This window comes from Ranitomeya imitator, chromosome 10 (genome assembly GCF_032444005.1).
Source record: "Ranitomeya imitator isolate aRanImi1 chromosome 10, aRanImi1.pri, whole genome shotgun sequence".
NCBI lineage: Eukaryota > Metazoa > Chordata > Amphibia > Anura > Dendrobatidae > Ranitomeya > Ranitomeya imitator.
The window spans coordinates 115,372,486-115,396,029 of record NC_091291.1 but is presented as its reverse complement, the minus strand read 5'-3'; the positions used below and the strand labels follow the sequence as shown (position 1 = coordinate 115,396,029).

Sequence of the window (23,544 nt, the reverse complement as noted above, 5' to 3'; positions counted from 1 at the left end):
TCTTCCATGCTCTTGAAGTCTGACATACCTTTTTTTTTCTTTTCTCCAGTATTTCCAAGCATTCCAGAAAAGCCGGGCTTGCCTTGTCCAGGAGAAGACAGTAAGTAATCATTTTACTGAAAATGACCTCTGCTTTTTGTAAACCTGCTCACCTGTACGGCCGTTTGATGTGAAGCTTCCCCCGATGGTGGCTGCAACCAGGCAGAAATTACTTTGTAAAAGTAGAAACCGCAGTGATCTAATTCAGTGCAAAAGAATACAATTGTTCTGGTCTCTTTTTTTCCACACTTGGTTTTTCTAAAGCCGACCTTTTGGTTTTCCCCCACAATGTCTCTGAGGGTCTACTAAGCCCAAGACCGCCATCAATTGAGACGAATAACAAGGGAGTAGGAAATATCGGAGTGGAAGCGTAGTAATGTTCTCTTGATTTGGGTTCATAATTTCCTTTACTGTCTGCCATATAATTACAGGGAATCTGTCACCCCAAAATTCGCCTATAAGCTAAGGCCACCGGCATTACAGCATTACAGAAAGCTGTAGATAAGCCCCTGAGGCTGGTGGCCTTAGCTTATAGGCGAATTTTGGGGTGACCGATTCCCTTTAATGAGGAGGGAGGGGATGTTTATTAGTATAACTGGCTGTGGCTTACAGTGTGTAGGAGTCCGCCTGAGGAGGGTTGAATATACATTACAGTGTAAAGGGCTTGGTGTTAATTTCTGCATAGACAATAATAGAGCATCCCTCGGGAATCCATGCAACAGGCCAAGTTTCAAAGGCTAGTTTTTACGAATCCGCAACGAGAACAGGAGGTGTGATAATCCTGAAAAAACCCATTGAACACAATGTTTTAATAAGGATCTTGACTTTTCATAAGTGTCTCATGACAAAACGATAGAGACCACATAGCCTTCTCGGGGGTAGGAGGTTAAATAGGCTGTGAAAGGATTCGGCATTTTTCATAAAAGACCCACTAAATACACTTTAGTCCTTATATAATTTATTTTTTATATATATATTTACTTTCTGTCCCTGTAAACATCACAAAGAAACCTAATCCGCCCTTTTAAGATTATCCATATAAAATGACCAACATAATGTACTGCGTAATACAATTTTTTTTTTCTGAAGTCAAATGCTGAAATTTTAAAAGAATCGCAATGTAAAGTCATGTAAATTTGAGTTCACGCAATGTCCTGCACTTTTCTACCCTTCATGGTTTTTGGTTTTTCTACTATGAACCATTTTTTTTTCTGCCCTCCCTGAGACCCTACAAGGCTTTCCTACCTTTCCACAAAGTTGAAATATTGTGCATAAGCGACAACTTCACATAACTGTGCAGTGTTTGCCACTTCACTGCCAAACATTACACTGTTTAAAAATAAAAAATAAAAATAATGTAAATTTGGAGGTGTGTGCCGAGATTCATCAAATATATTAAGATTTCTCATTTTATTCCAACTCTTTTTTGATTATAAAACAGACGTATGAATGTGCCCCAATGATTATTGGCAAGAAACCGTGCAAAGTAAAAAGATGGTTCTCGGAATATTTTTATTTATTTTTCTTAGGCTGGTTTCACATTTGCGTTTTTTTGGGTGCGTTTTTGCGGTAAAAAACGCAAAAAAAGCATGCAAACGCTGCGTTTTTTTGACGCATGCGTTTTTGCATGTGGTGAAAAAAACGCGGCGTTTTGACGCGTTTACATGCGTTTGCGTTTTTTAAACGCATGCTGAGAAATGTGTGACAGCTGCCAATCATCAAAATAAAGTAAAAAACCCACTATAAACAGAAATAGTCCCTAAAGGGATTAGGGGTAGGGTTAGGGGTAGGGGTAGGGTTATGGTTAGGATCCCTTAGGGTTAGGGGTAGGGTTAGGGTTAGGATCCCTTAGGGTTTAGGGTTAGGGGTAGGGTTAGGGGTAGGGTTAGGGTTAGGATCCCTTTATCACCTTTATGTTGGGGGGTGGCATATCAGTGTGTTTTCTGTTTTTTTAACAAAAAAACGCATGCGTCCCCATTGACTCCAATGTATTTTTTGACCCAAAAAAAACGCATGAAAACGCATGCGTTTTTTTTGGTTCAAAAAACGCCTCTCAAAAATACTACAAGTTGCATTTCTGAAAATGAACGCATGCAGTAAAAAAACGCATGCGTTCAAAAACGCATGCAAAAGCGTACACCAAAAAACGCATGCGTTTTCAATGTTAAATATAGGAAAAAAAACGCATGCGTTTTTTTTTTTGCAAAAAACGCTGCAGACAAAAACGCAAGTGTGAAACCACCCTTACATCATTAACTAAACGGCAAGGGATTATCATGGCAAATATTTGACATCTCACAATAGGCCATTAATATATTTGTTGATCACATCTGTAGTTTCAGTTTTTGAAGTTTTACATCTGCAACTCCATTCACTCCTGCTGGAAATCCACAGCTGTGATCTATAAATTGCTACCTGCAGGTTCTATAATAGCGGAATATGCCGGCCCTTATCTCTGGGCAGTTTGCCCTTGTGCACAAAGGATATTTCATGTCATCTCCCATTGAATCTCATGACTTTATATTCGTGGGAGAAAGTAAACCGTCTGACAGCATTTTACCTGATTACTGTTGCTACTTTGCTGAGCAGGTGCATCCGGCGTCCTCCCGCCTGACACTTGGTGGATTCCTTATTGTGCAGTCGGCCTTTAGTGCCTGGATGAGCATCAGTCACCCACTGATATTCATAGAGTAAACCTAACCCGCAAACCCCAATTAGTGCAGCCTTTATTTCAGTCTCCACCTATCCTTTTGGACATTCAGAAATTTGCTTAAAAATGTTCAACTTTTTACATTTTTTTTTTTTTTGTCTTTGCTTTTTACACTTTTATGTTGAATCGTGTTTTATTAAAAGACATTTTTTTTCATTTTTTTTTTTACATTTTTAAAAGTGGAAAGAGAAGTAGGAGACCCATCATCTTATAGACCTATATCCCTCATAAATCAGGATATCAAAATAATGTCCAAGCTTACGTCAAATAGGTTAGCAAAGATACTCCCAACACTAGGACCGCCATCATCACGGGCTGGCTTTGTGAAAGGTTGAAGCGCAGTTAAGAATTTAAGTCTCACACTGTTAACTATAGTCTAGTGATGAGCGAACATGCTCAGATAAGGTGTTATGTGAGCATGCTCGGGTGTTATCTGAGTATCTCGGGCGTGCTCGTATATTATGTTCGTTTCTCTGCAGCTGGATGAAGGGAGTTGGCTGTGTGTTAGAGAATACCAACAACGTGTTGAGGTTGACTAACAGCTGCAGGGACTCGAACATAGTATGCGAGCACACCCAAGAAACTCTGATAACACGCGAGCGTGATCCGATAAGACGTTATCCGAGCATGTTCGCCCATCACTACTGTAGATGCAATAAATAAGGGAGAGGACAGAGGGGGGGTAGGCCAGTTCTGGTTGCGTTCGATGCAGAGAAAGCATTTGATAAGGTGACATGGAATTGGGTAAGGTAAGTATTGGACAAAGTCGGTTCGGTGGATAATTTAAATGTAACAAAAGCAATATTTAGTAACCCCACAGCAAGAATTCAAACTCCTGGGCATTTCCTGGTAAATGTTCCACTTGAAAAAGGAAACGCGTCAGGAGTGCCCTCTGTCACCGCTTATATTTGACCTGGCTCTGGAACCTTTGGTGCGGTACATAGAACAACATGAAGTTTTTGAAGGGATAACAATAGATAACATGACGATCGGGACCTGATACGTTGCAGATGATATTATTATACTCTCTATTGCGGAAGTAGAAAGGGATTTCCCAGGGATATTAGATCTTATAGAGACCTTTGGCAGATTTTCAGGATTTACACTAAATTTGAAAGCTTATGCGGAATTCTCTTAGCAGAAAGAGATGAATATTGTTCGGTTAGGAAAGAAGTTTGCTGGGTGACGTTAGCCAAAACACACAACTTATTTAGATAGCAAGCTGGGTAGAAGGAGGCAGTATACAATTTAAATTTTCACCCAATCATTTCTAAAATGTAGCAGGCGCTAAATAGATGGCAAAATTTGTCCTTGAGTTTAAGTAGGATTCACCTTGTAAAAATGATGAGTATTTCAAAGCTCCTGTATCCTCTACAGACCATCCCTGTTCTCCTAAACACAAAGATGTGGGGAAAATAAATTCGGCTGTTAGAAAATGTATTTGGAGAGATCGAAGACCCCGTATAAAGTTGAATATGCTGATGTTATTGAAGGAATTCGGAGGGGCAAATTTACCAGACATAAGGGCCTATAATCTGGTTTGTTTCGCGTCACATAATAGATTGGTTTAAGGACACTAACAGGTTTTCTGACATGACTCGGGAAAAAATTTTTGTCCATGGAACCTAGTTTCCATATTACACACCCCACAAAGCCTAACAACAAAATGAAAAATTCAATAATAAAACATAAAATCGCTCATGACGAAGTGGAAAAGTTTTCTACTCAAACCCCTATACAAATGAAGAAATGCGGGGAATTATGAAACCTCTTATACAGATCTGTTGGTGCATATTGGAGGACTTGGGCAGAACTTTGGGATTATTGAAAATAACCGATTTTAATGTAGAAGGGAGAGATACAGGAAAGGAAAACCTTTTATAGATTATGTATATATGTATGTACTAGATTGTGGCCCGATTCTAACGCATCGGGTATTCTAGAATATGCATGTCCCCGTAGTATATGGACAATGATAATTCCAGAATTCGCGGCAGACTGTGCCCATCGCTGATTGGTCGAGGCAACCTTTATGACATCATTGTCGCCATGGCAACCATTAAGACCTCTACGTCGATACTGTGCCCGTCGCTGATTGGTCGAGGCGAATTCGCGGCAGACTGTGCCCGTCGCTGATTGGTCGAGGCAACCTTTATGACATCATCGTTGCCATGCTGTGCCCGTCGCTGATTGGTCGAGGCCTGGTGGCCTCGACCAATCAGAGACGCGGGATTTCCAGGACAGACAGACAGAAAAACCCTTAGACAATTGTATATATGTATGTATATATGTATGTATATATGTTTGTATGTATATATGTGTGTGTATATATGTATGTGTGTGTATACATACATACATGCATGCATGCATGCATGCATGCATGCATACATGCATACATACATGCATGCATGCAGTTAGGTCCATATATATTTGGACAGAGACAACATTTTTCTAATTTTGGTTACAGACATTACCACAATGAATTTTAAACAAAACAATTCAGTTGCAGTTGAAGTTCAGACTTTCAGCTTTCATTTGAGGGTATCCACATTAAAATTGGATGAAGGGTTTAAGAGTTTCAGCTCCTTAACATGTGCCACCCTATTTTTAAAGGGACCAAAAGTAATTGGACAGATTCAATAATTTTAAATAAAATATTCATTTTTAGTACTTGGTTGAAAACCCTTTGTTGCCAATGACTGCCTGAAGTCTTGAACTCATGGACATCACCAGACGCTGTGTTTCCTCCTTTTTGATGCTCTGCCAGGCCTTCACTGTGGTGGTTTTCAGTTGCTGTTTGTGGCCTTTCTGTCTGAAGTTTAGTCTTTAACAAGTGAAATGCTGCTCAATTGGGTTGAGATCAGATGACTGACTTGGCCATTCAAGAATATTCCACTTCTTTGCTTTAATAAACTCCTGGGTTGCTTTGGCTTTATGTTTTGGGTCATTGTCCATCTGTAGTATGAAACGACGACCAATCAGTTTTGCTGCATTTGGCTGGATCTGAGCACACAGTACGTCTCTGAATATCTCAGAATTCATTCGGCTGCTTCTGTCCTGTGTCACATCATCAATAAACACTAGTGACCCAGTGCCACTGGCAGCCATACATGCCCAAGCCATCACACTGCCTCCACCGTGTTTTACAGATGATGTGGTATGCTTTGGATCATGAGCTGTACCACGCCTTCACCATACTTTTCTCTTTCCATCATTCTGGTAGAGGTTGATCTTGGTTTCATCTGTCCAAAGAATGTTCTTCCAGAACTGTGCTGGCTTTTTTAGATGTTTTTTAGCATAGTCCAGTCTAGTCTTTTTATTCTTGATGCTTATGAGTGGCTTGTACCGTGCAGTGAACCCTCTGTAGTTACTTTCATGCAGTCTTCTCTTTATGGTAGATTTGGATATTGGTACCCCGACCTCCTGGAGAGTGTTGGTCACTTGGTTGGCTGTTGTGAAGGGGTTTCTCTTCACCATGGAGATTATTCTGCGATCATCCACCACTGTTGTCTTCCGTGGGCGCCCAGGTCTTTTTGCACTGATGAATGCACCAGTGCTTTCTTTCTTTCTCAGGATGTACCAAACTGTAGATTTTGCCACTCCTAATATTGTAGCAATTTCTCGGATGGGTTTTTTCTGTTTTCGCAGCTTAAGGATGGCTTGTTTCACCTGCATGGAGAGCTCCTTTGACCTCATGTTTACTTCACAGCAAAACCTTCCAAATGCAAGAACCACACCTCAAATCAACTCCAGGCCTTTTATCTGCTTAATTGAGAATGACATAACGAAGGGATTGCCCACACCTGTCCATGAAATAGCCTTGGAGTCAATTGTCCAATTACTTTTGGTCCCTTTAAAAACAGGGTGGCACATGTTAAGGAGCTGAAACTCCTAAACCCTTCATCCAATTTTAATGTGGATACCCTCAAATGAAAGCTGAAAGTCTGAACTTCAACTGCATCTGAATTGTTTTGTTTAAAATTCATTGTGATAATGTCTATAACCAAAATTAGAAAAATGTTGTCTCTGTCCAAATATATATGGACCTAACTGTATATATGCATATGTCTGTATATGTATGAGTGGCAGGTAGAAAGGTTGCAATTCTTATTCCAAAAGAAAGGTGCCCTAAAAATTGGAATAACTGCTCTAAAGAAGTGTGAAAATGTATAAAAGGGGACACGTAAAGAAAAAAAAAAGCCGTAATCTTCAGGAAAATGCCATTTTAAACATGCAGCAGTCTATACATCATTTGTCATGGGTTTTAATACAGTACCAGTTTTTAGCCTAGGAAACAAGCTGTGGTGCAATATGAACATTTTTAAATGCCTTAGTTTTAGCATTAAAATTTTCTAAGTGCAGTAGATACTTTGCAAAAAAAATGTTTGTACATCTTTTTTTAATTTGGAGGACTCAACGTATCCACATATTGCAAAGTGAATCTATTGATTTGAACGGCTATGATGTAATGCCTTATTTTTCCTTGTGGTGGCACTGCAGGGGAATTAAATATTTGCTGTTGGATCTGTAACTCCTATGCTAGCCAAATAAATTTTGGATGCCCTTTCTCCCCCTCCCCCTTCTTTTTTTGTGTCCGAACCACTTTAGAGGGACCTGTGTTCGAAAATCCTAAACATTCAAAAAAAAACAAAAAACGTATATACGTGGCTGGGCAATATACTACGTGGCTGGGCAATATACTACCTGGCTGGGCAGTATACTACGTGGCTGGGCAATATACTACATGGCTGGGCAATATACTACGTGACTGGGCAATATACTACGTGGCTGGGCAGTATACTACGTGGCTGGGCAATATACTACGTGACTGGACAATATACTACGTGGCTGTGCAATATACTATGTGACTTTGCAATATACTACATGGCTGGGCAATATACTACGTGACTGAGCAATATACTATGTGGCTGGGCAATATACTACGTGGCTGGGCAATATACTACGTGGCTGGGCAATATACTATGCATCACTATTATTAAGTGATGCATTTGAAATTTGACAATATTCAACCATCAATAATCTTCAGCCAGCAGAAGGCTACTGTCTCGTGTGTAAATGAATATGTAGGTTAAATCAACATCTGATGTACCTGTTATTTATGCTGCCTATTGTGGATAATAATTTTTTTTTTTTAAATTTTTTTTGTCTGGGTATATGCCGCCTTATTCTGCGCTAATCTGCTTGTAATTTACAGTAATGACAGCACGGTCGGCATTTAGACATTTAGCTCATGAGCAGGCCCGTCTACATGTCTGCTAATGCAGCATTGTGGGAACAGAACATCATTAATAATGAATTAAATGTGATAATTTTGCCATAAATAACATGCTGGCTGCTTTATATAGTGATACATCTACTGTAAGGGTGGTGCGGGATAAAATGGATGACGGACGCTGGTGATTCGTGTATTTTTTATTACATATCCTTATATTGACGCTTTGTGTACACCTCAATATCCAAAATGTTATTTTAGTGGTGAAGGGGTTATTTTGGTTTTTCTGTTTTTTTTTTTTTTCCTTGTGCATTGCTGGCATCTTGGGGCTTTTAGGAATCAAACAAAAAAGAGAAAAAAAAATTGCAAATAATCTCTTTGCAAATGGCAATGAATAACAATGTTGTGCACACATAGCTGCATCTCTGCAGAGGCCGATGACAGCAGCTGGTTTGGCTAGGTAGGGTTTTCTTCTTGTGTTTTGTCAAAGGGACGAATTGCCAGGTTTTATTTTACGGACCTTATACATTTAAAATGTATAAAGTGTTGTAAATTTGTAGGGGTTGGGGGGAGAGTTTTTTTTTTTCTCCAAACACTTTGTAGCAGATATATAGTTTAATCATTAAAAAAAATGGTTTACAACACCACTCCAGCGCTAAAAAAAGTCAAAAACATCTGGAGTGGCGCTTTAAATTTAAGTCCCCTGCTCCCATTCTGTTACATCCCTTCCAGCAGCTTCATCTTTAACGCCCCCACCTATCTTGTAGAACAGCACCCCTGAGTTTTGCACGTTTATCTCAATCATAAATTTATTGAAAAATTCCGGACCCAACAAAAACTCCGCTTTTGTAACTCTTCTTCATTACGTGCAGTGTTTTGGGTCCAGTGACCCTTCATCAGGCGGGATGCGTCGAGAGGCCGAGAAGGCACGAAGGATTGTGTCCTGTATGTTATACGCCTGACTGTAATAGTAATTATCCTACTAGACAAAAAGCCCTAAAGCAATAATCTGCAATGTGTATCAATGCAAAGAGAACACGTGAAAAGATTATCGAAGTTCAAAATGGGGCAGCAAAACATTTAAAGGGAATCTGTCAGCAGAATTTCACACCCCAAACTATTTCCATGCATGTAGCGCTTTCAAAAACTAGTCCAGCTATACCTTTACATGTCAAGTCCGTTCCTCCATTACTGAGAAATCGGTGTTTGAATTGGTATGCGAATGAGGCTGAAGAACTCGGGTAGATCGGAAGCCTCCGTCACTCCAGCTCTCCAGCCCAGCGTCGCCTCCTGCTTGATTGACAGATCCTTTTACCTAAAACCACACGGTATAGAGCTGGCTGTCAAGCAGGAGGAGACGGCGCTGTTCTTGCAATAGAGCTGGAGTGACAGAGGTTCCAGATCACCTCATTTACCTGTCGATTGAAACACTGTTTTCTCAATAACAAAGGAACAGACTATTTATATGGCGGTATTCCTGGACTTGTCTTTGAAAGAGCTACGTGTGCGTATAAATAGTTTGGGGTGTGAATTTCTGCTGACAGATTCCCTTTAAAGAACACCTTCAGATCATATGTGAATTGCAGGAGATGGTGGAAATCCCTTATTAATAAAACACGTTGTCATCCTTGTCCCCTCTGTGCCATACCTGCCGTGATAATAGAATAATGAGAGCTGACCGTGGGTTGTATGTTCTCTAGTTCTAGTCGGTGTATTTTCAGCTGTCCGGTCCTGTTTTTCTCCGTACCACGGTTTGTCCTGCCTTTACCTTTTGAGTAATGTCCACGTATTGGCAGTAAATCTGTGCATTCACGTAGCGACGGTTTTATTTTAGTTTGGGGGGTGCGGGGGATGTTTATTTTCTTTAGTAACCGTGCTTTATAAATACATGTTGTGGCTACAGCTGTTGGATGGCGCGGTGCGATCCTTTCTGCACATCCCCGGAAGGAGGATGTTTGTCTGAACATTCCGCCACCTTCATGGCTGTGCCAGTCTGCCATGCCCAGCTTCTATTTAATCGCTGGGTTTGCTTCTTTTTTTTTCTTCTCTCTTTGGCCTGCTACTGAAAGGATCTCAGTGTTACAGTTCTTTTCACTTGTGTCACTTCTTCCATTTCACGCACCGATTTACGCAAGCTAATAGTGTTCGGCGGACCCAGTGTAATAATGTTTTCCTACATGGGAGTCTCCCGGGGTTGTGGTGCCCTGTGTGTGTGTGTCAGGGCCCTGCAGACAGTGTAATAGCTGGCACTGAACATCCCGCCCACCGCCTATGAGCATCTCGCTCGCTGTAGTTCCTGGTGCACAGAAAAAGCCTTTTGTCGCCTCAGCACTGGCTGTCCTTTACCTTCATACGGAGGGGGAGGAGATAGGTGGGGAGCCGCTTGCCTATGGGGTCTTTAATACCGACACCGGCGGAGATGCCCAAACAATGCACCAGCTGTTACTTTTGGATGTATGCATCACTTTAAAGGTGATAATTCTCCCTCTGTCTGTTCCATCCTCATTGTCTTCTGCTCTATGTAATTTTTTTTTTTTTTTTATACTAATATTGTACTGGATATATATTGAAACTTCATTTTGGTTTCCTCCGTAATGAAATGCATACGGTTAACCCACCATGTCCTGGGATGATCTGATTAACGCCTTCCTGTCTGGATCTTTTTTATTTATTTATTTATTTTTTAACTTTTATTATTATAGGGGTTTTGTAATGTGATCGTGACCCATATAGGACGCGTTATTACATGAATGTTAGAGATAATTGCACTTGTGGTGTTTTTATCACACAGGTAATGTTTATTTATCATTCCCCTGTTTTGTTATAAACATATTTATCATTGTAGCGGCTGAGACATTTACATTGTATGCAGTAGCTTTGCTTTTCTTTCTTTTGGGCTGAATGGAATTTGATGCAGAATTTTAGGTGTTTTATTGTTGTTGTGTTTTTGTTAGTTTTTTTGGATCGATCTTGCATCCGTCGGACTTGTAAAGTTCATACTGCCCGGATGTGAATGTTTGGAGTATATATGTGTCTGTGGCATCCAGACCATGTTTTCTTCCCTGCCTCAGCTGCTCCATAGTCTCTCCTGGGGATATAGAGCCACCCCTGCCTGGATACATGAGGCAGAGAAATGGGAAGAGGTTGTGCCGTCTCTGATCAGCCCACAATGAAATGTTTGCATTTTCCATGTTTTTCATCTTGCTTGTCATGTCCAAGCTCTGATTCCGCCTTTTGTCCTTGATGTCTAGTGATATAGGAAAGGAATAGGAGAAGGGAGGGTGATACGGGATTTGGAGGGATATTCTCTTTTTTTTCTTTTTTTTTTTTCTTTTCATACATCCTTCAAATGTAGCATGCTTCAAAAAAAAATCATTTTATTATGAATGATGAACGATAAAGCTTCCATATGTGTGTAGATGAAGCTTGCAAGCTGTCAGCTGATGCATTGCTGTGCGTGTGTGATGCAGAGAAGTCAGCATTCCGCCTCTGTAGCTGCTGTGCCTTCAGTTCTTGCTTTGCAACGTAGATTGCTACCACACATGAACATATACTGCTGGTCTCCTGCATGCCTGTGGACCTTACTGCATTATCTCTGAGCCGAGGGTGAAAGATTGGAATAAGATTTGTCACTGAGAAGATGTCACAGAGGATTGCAATGGAAAAGGGATGCTGCCGATAAGGAATATTAAAAGCAAGGAATGTATCCCAAGAAATCTGACGGTATGTTACCAAGGGCCTCTCTTTCCAGGTACACGGAGATCACCATCGCTAGATTACCCGGTAACTAATAGGAAGCCATTGTATCCTAGTACTCCGAGATCATCATGGCTAGATTACCCGGTAACTAATAAGAAGCCATTGTATCCTAGTACACCGAGATCATCATTGCTAGATTACCCAGTAACTAATAGGAAGCTATTGTATCCTAGTACACCGAGATCATCATTGCTAGATTACCCGGTAACTAATAGGAAGCCATTGTATCCTAGTACTCCGAGATCATCATGGCTAGATTACCCGGTAACTAATAGGAAGCCATTGTATCCTAGTACACGGAGATCACCATCGCTAGATTACCCGGTAACTGATAGGAAACCATTGTATCCTAGTACACCGAGATCATCATTGCTAGATTACCCGGTAACTAATAGGAAGCCATTGTATCCTAGTACACCGAGATCATCATTGCTAGATTACCCGGTAACTGATAGGAAACCATTGTATCCTAGTACACCGAGATCATCATTGCTAGATTACCCGGTAACTAATAGGAAGCCATTGTATCCTAGTACACCGAGATCATCATTGCTAGATTACCCAGTAACTAATAGGAAGCTATTGTATCCTAGTACACCGAGATCATCATTGCTAGATTACCCAGTAACTAATAGGAAGCTATTGTATCCTAGTACACCGAGATCATCATTGCTAGATTACCCGGTAACTAATAGGAAGCCATTGTATCCTAGTACACCGAGATCATCATTGCTAGATTACCCGGTAACTAATAGGAAGCCATTGTATCCTAGTACACCGAGATCATCATTGCTAGATTACCCGGTAACTAATAGGAAGCTATTGTATCCTAGTACACCGAGATCATCATTGCTAGATTACCCGGTAACTAATAGGAAGCCATTGTATCCTAGTACACCGAGATCATCATTGCTAGATTACCCGGTAACTAATAGGAAGCTATTGTATCCTAGTACACCGAGATCATCATTGCTAGATTACCCGGTAACTAATAGGAAGCCATTGTATCCTAGTACACCGAGATCATCATTGCTAGATTACCCGGTAACTAATAGGAAGCCATTGTATCTTAGTACACCGAGATCATCATTGCTAGATTACCCGGTAACTAATAGGAAGCTATTGTATCCTAGTACACCGAGATCATCATTGCTAGATTACCCGGTAACTAATAGGAAGCCATTGTATCCTAGTACACGGAGATCATCATCGCTAGATTACCCGGTAACTAATAGGAAGCCATTGTATCCTAGTACACCGAGATCATCATTGCTAGATTACCCGGTAACTAATAGGAAGCTATTGTATCCTAGTACACCGAGATCATCATTGCTAGATTACCCGGTAACTAATAGGAAGCTATTGTATCCTAGTACACCGAGATCATCATTGCTAGATTACCCGGTAACTAATAGGAAGCTATTGTATCCTAGTACACCGAGATCATCATTGCTAGATTACCCGGTAACTAATAGGAAGCCATTGTATCCTAGTACACCGAGATCATCATCGCTAGATTACCCGGTAACTAATAGGAAGCCATTGTATCCTAGTACACCGAGATCATCATCACTAGATTACCCGGTAACTAATAGGAAGCCATTGTATCCTAGTACACCGAGATCATCATCACTAGATTACCCGGTAACTAATAGGAAGCCATTGTATCCTAGTACACTGAGATCATCATGGCTAGATTACCCGGTAACTAATAGGAAGCCACTGTATCCTAGTACACTGAGATCATCATGGCTAGATTACCCGGTAACTAATAGGAAGCCACTGTATCCTAGTACACGGAGATCATCATGGCTAGATTACCCGGTAACTACTGTAATAGGAATTTGCTCTTTCCTATTCAGACATTGCATTTTGTCCTTTCTTCCTCTTCTTTTTTTTTTTAAAGGGATTTTTATGACCTGTTCAAGTGCATGGTTTCTCTGTAATATTCTGCAGTGCTGCATATAAGCAAACACTTGGATTCCTTTACATAGCGAGTTGATTAGTCCGCTGTGGAAACGATGCTTTAAGTTTGTCTTCCGGGGAGAGATTTTCTTACGTTAAGACTCTGCCGTCATGATTAGTTGCTTTGCTTGGTTAATTTATCCGCAGATACTTTCTCACTTGGCTTCGCTGCTTGGTAAGATATGAGGGTATCTGGTACATCCACCGCTCCTGCGTACGTTATTCGCATGAATCATCCACATATATGCTGCTTATTCTCTAAATACTGCGGCTGCTTCTGCAGTGAGATACTAATTCTGTTTATCAATCTGCTAATCAGAGGATTATATATGAACCTGACTAGGCACAATGGTATATTTTTCCCTCTCTTCATGGCTTCCCTATGTAATCTGGATTAGGGCACCCGATTTCTCTGCTTGCCAACACACCGGCTTGTTACGTCTTTTATGTCTGGCATGGATGATGGAACGTCAAGCCAAAAACTCCTAAATTTTGATCCTTGCCGAATGCTGAACCACCAATTCTGTCTTTGTAAAGGGGGTCACACTTTAATGAGAGGCAGAAAGAAGGACCATGGTCATGGACCATTGAGCAGGTTCAATAGAACGGGACTGGCTTATATCAAGGACGAAGCAGGAGTGAGGAAACGTTGGGAAGGTTCAAGGAGACGGTCATAATTCATCATTATCACATTCATCGGGCGTCTGCATCGGGGTTTATCGTGTTTTAGATATTGTATCTTTGTATTAATGGTCTTTGGTCTGAGTTGTGGGTAGTTTTCATGTTTCTCTTAGGTATTGGTTTTGGGTGCTGTGCTCAGTGTTTCTTTGGTACTGATTATCCATTTAGCTGATGATGATCCGTCTAGTTTTGTTGCTTGCTACAAGCCATGCACCTATATTGGTCACCTCGGACGTGTCTACAATATTTGCTTAAGTTTAGATTAAGGTTTCTCTAATTTTATAAGACTTATTCTTTTATTTTAATTTTGATAATTGTTTATGCAACAGGTTAAGATTCCATTTTTTTTTTTATTGCTTTTTTTAAAAATCCCAAAAAACCTTTCGTCCGTTATTCCAAGGTCACGCACCTGCCATTGTGCAGTGATCTCCCTCACTGCGTGACCTTCTTTGCAATTCTTCCTTTTCAATGGCTTTTTAATGTGTTTTTTTGCATTTATACCAATTTAAAAGTACAATGTTTAATTTCAAAAGCTATAAGAAGTCTGGATGTATTATACTTGTAGCTTCATTAGTCATATGGGGGATTGTGTACTTGCATGGCTTTTAAGACTCTGTACTATGTCTTGGTATGTAGATACTTGTAAGTGGTGCCGGCCTTTACGTTTTGACGCCGAAAGCTTGTATATTCATGAGCAACGTTCTTTATGGCATTACTACTGTAATATTAAAAAATAAATAAAATTAAAAAAGTGTGTATATATATATAATATTAGTACAGACCAAAAGTTTGGACACAACTTCTCATTTAAAGATTTTTCATGACTACGAAAATTGTACATTCATAGTTTGATGCCTTCAGTGTGAATTATCACATGTGGAATTATATACTTAACAAAAAAGTGTGAAACAACTGAAATTATGTCTTATATTCTAGGTTCTTCAAAGTAGCCACCTTTTGCTTTGATGACTGCTTTGCACACTCTTGGCATTCTCTTGATGAGCTTCAAGAGGTAGTCACTGGGATTGGTTTTCACTTCACAGGTGTGCCCTGTCAGGTTTAATAAGTGGGATTTCTTGCCTTCTAAATGGGGTTGGGACCATCAGTTGTGTTGTGCAGAAGTCTGGTGGATACACAGCTGATAGTCCTACTGAATAGACTGTTAGCTGCTTTTTTCTTGCCATAATACAAATTCTAAGTAAAGAATAACGGGTGGCCATCATTACTTAAAGGCCAGGTTCGCATTGCGTTCATGTCTTCCGTTAAACGGACTACGTTACACTGCGGCATAACGCGGTGTAGCGTAGTCCGTTAATGCCGCCATTGAAAGCAATGTCGGACGCATCGCTAGCGCACGCCCACAATGGGCGTGCGCTAGGGATGTGCCGTCATTGAGTGACGGACCCCAAGACGCGGGCTGCAGCATTTCCGGGTCCGTCACTGCTAGCGCAGATAGAGCTAGCAGATGCTCTATCTGTGCTAGCGCAATGCAAATGGTGGCACTTGCGTTACAGCAGCCTGTTAGCGTATGTGCTGAACGGGCTGCTGCTAACGCAGTGTGAACTAAGCCTAAGAACTGAAGGTCAGTCAGTCCGAAAAATTGGGAAAACTTTGAAAGTCTCCCCAAGTGCAGTGGCAAAAACCATCAAGCGCTACAAAGAAACTGGCTCACATGAGGACCGCCCCAGGAAAGGAAGACCAAGAGTCACCTCTGCTTCTGAGGATAAGTTTATCTGAGTCACCAGCCTCAGAAATCGCAGGTTAACAGCAGCTCAGATTAGAGACCAGGTCAATGCCACACAGAGTTCTAGCAGCAGACACATCTCTACAACAAATGTTAGGAGGAGAATTTGTGCAGCAGGCCTTCATGGTAAAATAGCTGCTAGGAAACCACTGCTAAGGACAGGCAACAAGCAGAAGAGACTTGTTTGGGCTAAAGAACACAAGGAATGGACATTAGACCAGTGGAAATCTGTGCTTTGGTCTGAGGAGTCCAAATTTGAGATCTTTGGTTCCAACCACCGTGTCTTTGTACGATGCAGAAAAGGTGAACGGATGGACTCTACATGCCTGGTTCCCACCGTGAAGCATGGAGGAGGAGGTGTGATGGTGTGGGGGTGCTTTGCAGGTGACACTGTTGGGGATTTATTCAAAATTGAAGGCATACTGAACCAGCATGGCTACCACAGCATCTTGCAGCGGATGCTATTCCATCCGGTTTGCGTTTAGTTACATAGTTACATAGTTATTAAGATCGAAGGAAGACTATAAGTCCATCTAGTTCAACCCATAGCCTAACCTAACATGCCCTAACATGTTGTAACTTGTTGGACCATCATTTTATTTTTCAACAGGACAATGACCCCAAACACACCTCCAGGCTGTGTAAGGGCTATTTGACCAAGAAGGAGAGTGATGGGGTGCTACGCCAGATGACCTGGCCTCCACAGTCACCAGACCTGAACCCAATCGAGATGGTTTGGGGTGAGCTGGACTACAGAGTGAAGGCAAAAGGGCCAACAAGTGCTAAGCACCTCTGGGAACTCCTACAAGATTGTTGGAAGACCATTCCCGGTGACTACCTCTTGAAGCTCATCAAGAGAATGCCAAGAGTGTGCAAAGCAGTCATCAAAGCAAAAGGTGGCTACTTTGAAGAACCTAGAATATATAAGGCTATGTGCACACATTGCGGTTTTTACCGCGGAACTGCGGCGATTTTGCCGCTGCGGGTCCGCAGCAGTTTCCATTGCTTTTACAGTAACCTGTAAACCGCAAACCGCTGTGCACATGCTGCAGGAAAAAACACGCAGAAACGCAGCGGTTTATAACCCGCAGCATGTCACTTCTTTGTGCAGAATCGCAGCGATTCTGCACCCATAGAAATGCATTGATCCGCTTACTTCCAGCATGGGGCTGTGCACACCATGCGGGAAGTAAGCGGATAATGTGCGGGTGGTACCCAGGGTAGAGGAGACGAGACTCTCCTCCAGGCCCCGGGAACCATATTTGTGGTAAAAAAAAAAGAATTAAAATAAAAAATGCTATACTCACCTCTGAAGTCTCAGCGCTGCACGCGGCCGTCCGATCTCAGGTTTGCTATGCGACCAGGACCTGCGGTGACGTCGCGGTCACATGACCGTGACGTCACGAAGGTCCTTCTCGCACAGCATCTTTGGAACCGGACCGCCGCCTGCAGCGCCGAGGAGATCGGGACGTCAGAGGGTGAGTATATCATTATTTTTTTATTTTTAACATTACTATTGATGCTGCATATTGCTGCATATGCAGCATCAATAGTAGGGGTAAAATCCCGCAGCGGAACCCGCAGGACAAAACGTGATAAATCTGCAGGGATAACCGCAGCGGGTTTGCCCTGCAGATTTATCAAATTTCCCGCAGGGACCCGACGCAACGTGTGAACATGGCCTAAGACATAATTTCAGTTGTTTCACACTTTTTTAAGTATATAATTCCACATGTGTTAATTCATAGTTTTGATGCCTTCAGTATGAATGTACAATTTTCACGGCCATGAAAATACTGAAAAATCTGTAAATGAGAAGGGGTGTCCAAACTTTTGGTCTGTACTATATATATATATATATATATATATATATATATATATATATATATATATATATATATATATATATATATATATATATATATATATATATATATATATATATATATATGTATAACTGTATAATATTCGGTCTACTACATCACAATGGAGACATGATTAACTAATACATTGCTAGTCAATGATGATCTTTATACACTGCCAACGTATTCTGCAGATGTTTTTTTGGTATGGTTGCGACCTACTGTAAGGCCTCATTCAGACGTCCATGTTGCACGTACGTGTTGTAGCTGTCTTTTTTTCATGGATGCATCATATTCCCAGTATAATGTAGGGTGCTGTTCACATGTCCATGGTTTTTCGTGTTCTTTTTTTTTGCAAACCACACGGAGACATGTCTGTTTTTTTTCCAGCAGCACAGATGTAAAGGGGTCAATACAAGGCTCGTGGTCGTTAAAAAATAAAACACATGGCATCGTTGTGCCGTCCTGGTTTAACATTGTACAGTATGGGAGATTTGTTATTTATTTCTTTATTCATCCATAAAAAAAACCCTGATGGTAAAAATTGGGACATGGATGCACCAGACTGATGATGCCGATACTATTGTTTTCATGGACGTGTGAATGAGGCCTAAGTGAGACTGTTGGACAATCGCTGCATGTGTTGCGGCTGTATTCCCGCCGCAAGACATGCAGCTGTGGGGTCTCGAAAATATTGTCTGAGCACGCCCAAGATACTTGGATAACGCCTGAGCATGCTCGGATAACACTTCTGCAGCTCGCAAGTGTTTCCTGAGGGCGTATGCATCGGTTGAGGGCTGTCCAAAATTTTATAGGATAACACTCGGACCAATGTTATACTATTGGACAACGTTGATCAGCGGTTTTCTTTTTTTCTTCTCATACCGATTTGGCATGAGAACCAAAAAAATAGCCGCACACTGCGATTCACAGCCCCAGTCGGATGGCACACGCCCATTCAAGTCTATGGGTGCGTGGAAATTATCGGACTGCACTTACCATGGATGACGTCCGAGTGCAGTTCGATTTATGCAGTCTCGCAGAATGGAGAAGATGGAGAAATGTTTTTTTTTTTTTTTTTCCTCCATCTTCTCATCTGAGAGAATCGGATCACACCAAGCGGACACAGATCAAACGGAGATCAGCATTTGCTGGGAGTGTCCTTACCATAATCGTTCTTAGAGGCAAGAAACTACGCTCGTGTGACCGCCAGGCCTAACACTGCAAGCTGCTCTGTTGCCTTCTGGCCCAAATCCGTCAGTCCTGTGAACTTGGGAATGCTCTGAGCATGCGCGCACACAGCGCTCTGAGCATGCGCGCATACAGCGCTCTGAGCATGCGCGCGCTCACGGCTCCACTTTGTAGAACCTACACACATGCCCAATGATATATCACCGCCCAGAAGTTATTTCTTAATACATCAATTCAGACTTTTTTATGCCTAGTTGTTTTCTTCAATGTATTATTCATTTTTTTATTTTTAATTGAATAAATGCCATTCCTTGTATTATCGAGCGATGGGGTGTGAAGCCTGGACATATCCTGGGCCCCCGAGCAGTTCAGAGGTGCTGTCTCTTCTCATTCCATCTCTTTGGTCGTCTTGCACTGGGCTGTCACTATTTGCTTTCCTCTCTGGCTGACTGGCATGTTATCCCGCTGGGAGATCTGACAGCTAGAGGTCTAATCTAAATTTAGAATGTAAAAACCTCTATAGCCTCCACAGAATATACCGGGGTTATTATGTATACTGCAATATATGAATTGTTTGTACACCTTGTCAATTGTGTGCATACACGACATCCATTTTGCTTTGGTAGGTCTTGTTTTTTTTCATGTACTTGTTGTTTCCTTGCAGATGATGCTGTCCTTATTAATTTGTTCATTGTCAACATTTGATATGTCTTGACAGTGCTTGAAGACTCAGCATTTCTTAGTAGTTTTTTCTTTTGTTTCCGTTTTAATTTTAAAACCACCATGGACATATTTCTAAAACTATAAGAAAAAAACCAATGTAGTGAAGAACCCATTTATAGTCCATGAAATGGCTAATTTTGGAAGGACCGTCCTAATGTGTTTGAGGGCCCTCTTTACTTTTCCTACAACAGGTGGTTTGGGGAAAGAAGAATTGGGCAGGTTAAAGGTTCAATCCTTTTATTCTCAGGCAGTGAGCGGCGCCTACCAGCGGCTTATTCCACTCTCCCCAACACAAGCGACCGCACGGGCGAGCCAAGTAATATGGCAGAGTTGTGGGATGGAGCATTCATTTCGCAGACTCTTTGTATGGGCGCCATTACTGTTGGATGGTTCCATCCTGGAGCCTTATCTGCTCTTTGGATTATCTTCATTAAGATTAATAATTTTGATCCCTTTAGTCAAGTCTGGTCGTACTCCTCCATCTCAAGGAGGAGCTTCTAAGGTCATGTACTCCACCAATATGCAAATTACTTATTATTTTCCGAAACGGCAATAATACTAGGGAGGATATTTTCATGCATAAGAATGCACTTTATTTTCTTACATGGGTTCACCATTTTTGTATTTCACTTTTCTGTAAGTACTAATATTTGGCCGGCACGGTGTACTCGGCTTGTTGCATTTTGCACGTAACGTTCAAGTTGCAGCTATTTTGCTGTTTAATGTTTTCTGGTGGATGTCCACTTTGGTCATTTTGGTTATCCCTCCAACTGCTGGTTGCCTAGACCTCAATGGCTGCTACTGTATTCTTTATAGAAGTAAATTTAATAGGAAGAAATACGAGGCTAAACTGGAATTTTTCCAATCGGTTAATAATAATAATTAATAATAATAATAATAATTTTTATTTATATAGCGCCAACATATTCCGCAGCACTTTACAATTACGCGGGGACATGTACAGACAGTAAATTCAATACAAGTTTAGACAATTTAAACAGTGACATTAGGGGTGAGGTCCCAATCTACATTTACTGTAGAACCTCCCCAATCTACAGAAACGGGGACTGGGATCTTCTGAGTGGTGTCACCTTCACTCACATAAAATATCAATCCATTAACCCCCTCAAAATGGCCTACTGCTTCCAGAGCCGGTCATCCTGGGCTCTGGACACCGTAACATCAGAAATCCAACTAAAAGGGAAAAAGCAGGAGTGATCGTAGATTGATTGTGGAGGAAAGGCTCACCTGGAAGGGGGGGACTATAAGGATTTTTTTGTATTGTCCCCTATGGAGTAAGACTTCAGTCAATGTGATCGGATACCTTTTTACGGTTGTGTGTATGTTTGCATTTGTTGTAACTTACATTTTTGTTCTTACCTTGTAATGTTTGTCTCCTACTTCTAGCTTGACCTGGGTTATACGTCTGGAACAGAAAGCAATTTATGGTCCTTGATGTAAAATTGGTGATCTGAATCACATAAAGTGCATGCTGGTTGGTCCCCAATCCATTAGTCACTCACCATTGTAAACACTTGTCTAGTAGGAGACGGCTGAATGATTGACAGAAACTCATGAAATCTGCCATTTTTCCATCTTGATGGCCATTTCAGTTATAGCCGAAAGCTTGACCCAAGCATATAAAACAAGCTTCAATTTAGTGTCCGAGTTTATGATGTGAATAGAAAATGAAGATATTTTTAATAGGTTGCGACATGTCCCTTTCGTATGGTGGAGTGTCTTGGTCTTTTGTCGCCTGCCCTTTATGAGTAATGTTGACCTTTTTGAAAATGAATGATGACTTGTAGTTTACCATGGTTTTTGTTGTTTTCCTTTGGTTTACAAGAAACTAATTTCAGATGGAAAAAAAATCTTTAATTTACTCAAAGTTAAGATTATTTTTTTTTTACCATTTTTTTTTCTTCTTTTTTTAAAGACTTATCCAGAATTGCTTTTATTCCATCCCGTACGCTTGCAACCATTTAGATGGTTCAAAATTGTGAGGGCTCCAGTTACTTGGAACATCTACATGTGATGTTTAAATCATATCTGTCCATTTATCATTATCAAAGCAGTTTATCATTATTACCAAACTGGAAACTTCACTCCTAAGACGACCATAAACATTAGATAGAGGTAGTTGTTGGTTGGAGAACCGTTTAAACAGCTACGAAGGACCCCATAACAATTAGATGAAAGTTGGCTGAACGCTACAACTTTGGCAGGTCCTACTGACGATCTCGTATATGTGAGGAACTCTTGATCCAGGGGATAGAAGGATCGAACAGTTGGTCAATGGTCGATACTTTGGTTTACGGGGAAAAGAAGCTTCTGCCAGCAGTGTCTGACCGTGACTTTCTTCTCTATCCCTATTGAATATACAGGAACTTTCGGCTGTGATGAGTTATCATGATTGGGTGAATTAGGAAGTTGGTTAAACATTTGTTTGGCAGATGGCTATCTCATGTGTATGGCTAGTGTGACACCTGGCAAAGTTTTGTCAAAGGCTGTCGCCAAGTAGCCGTCAGATGTCAAATGGATCATTGGTTGGCCAAAACCATCGTTTGTTTTCTTCCTAAAGAACAACTTCAGAGTAATGTGTATGGTCACTTTTAGGGTCCCATTTGAACTAATTCCTATAAAGGGTTCCCTGACTCATCTGATTGGCAGATGTAAGGGAGAGGGAAGAATCCTTTTATTCCTGCAGATGAGTAGCTGGAGATATCGGAAACGTGGATTGTTTCTTTCTGTTCTTTAAACACCTATGGTTCTCTGTTAGGCCTGTATACGGAGGAGACTGGAGGAATATTATTTGGCTGTCTGCTTTTATAAGTGCACTGGTAACTTTACTGCAGCCACAGCAAAATTTACTCAACTTTATACCATCGCTATCAAATAGGATTGTTTTTTGTTTTTAGACCCCCAAATTATAACCTACAGTGGCATGTAAAACATTGGTCACACCTTGTCAAAATTACTGTTGTGAACAGTTAAGCAAGTTGAATATGAAATGATCTCTAAAAGGCATAAAGTTAAACATCGTACATTTCCTTTTGTATTTTAGGCAAAAAATGTAAAATTTTCTTCTTTTGAATTTTAAAAATTACAAAAAAAAATAAAAATTGGATGATGCAACCAATTTGGCACCCTGCATGGTTAATGGCTAGTAACTCCCCATTTTAAAAGTATCACAGCTTACATGTCCCCGCTTAATTGTAAAGTGCTGCGGAATATGTTGGCGCTATATAAATAAAAATTATTATAATATCAACGAAGAGTCTTTCAATTCTTGTTTGAGTAATTTTCATCCATTCTTCCTTGGATAATTCTTCCAGCTCTGTGAGATTCCTGGGTCGTCTTGCATGCACTTGTATTTTGAGGTCTAGCCACAGACTTTCAATGATGTTCAGATCGGTGGACTGTGAGGGCCAGTGTAAATCCTTCAGCTTGCGCCTTTTGAAGTCGTCTATTGTGGATTTTGACGTGTGTTTAGGATCATTATCCTTTTATAGAAGCCATTCTCTTTTCACCTTCAGCTTTTTACAGATGGTGTTATGTTTGCATCAAGAATTTGTTGAAATGTTATTGAATCCATTCTTCTCTCTACCATTGAAATGTTCCCTGTGCCATTGGCTGT

General features: G+C 40.9%; 1 protein-coding gene across 3 annotated transcripts in view; it reads left to right on the top strand.

The window, feature by feature from the left end:
- Window positions 1-23,544, top strand: part of PRKCZ (protein kinase C zeta) — a 201,398-nt gene that overhangs the window by 34,154 nt on the left and 143,700 nt on the right. Inside the window, exon 5 of one of the 3 annotated variants that reach the window (XM_069741677.1) lies at window positions 50-100. In XM_069741677.1, the coding sequence (XP_069597778.1) occupies window positions 50-100 (51 nt within the window). Of the gene's footprint in view, window positions 1-49; window positions 101-10,215; window positions 10,455-11,092; window positions 11,706-23,544 lie in introns of those variants that run through there. The other 2 variants (XM_069741679.1, XM_069741678.1) reach the window with 2 other exon arrangements.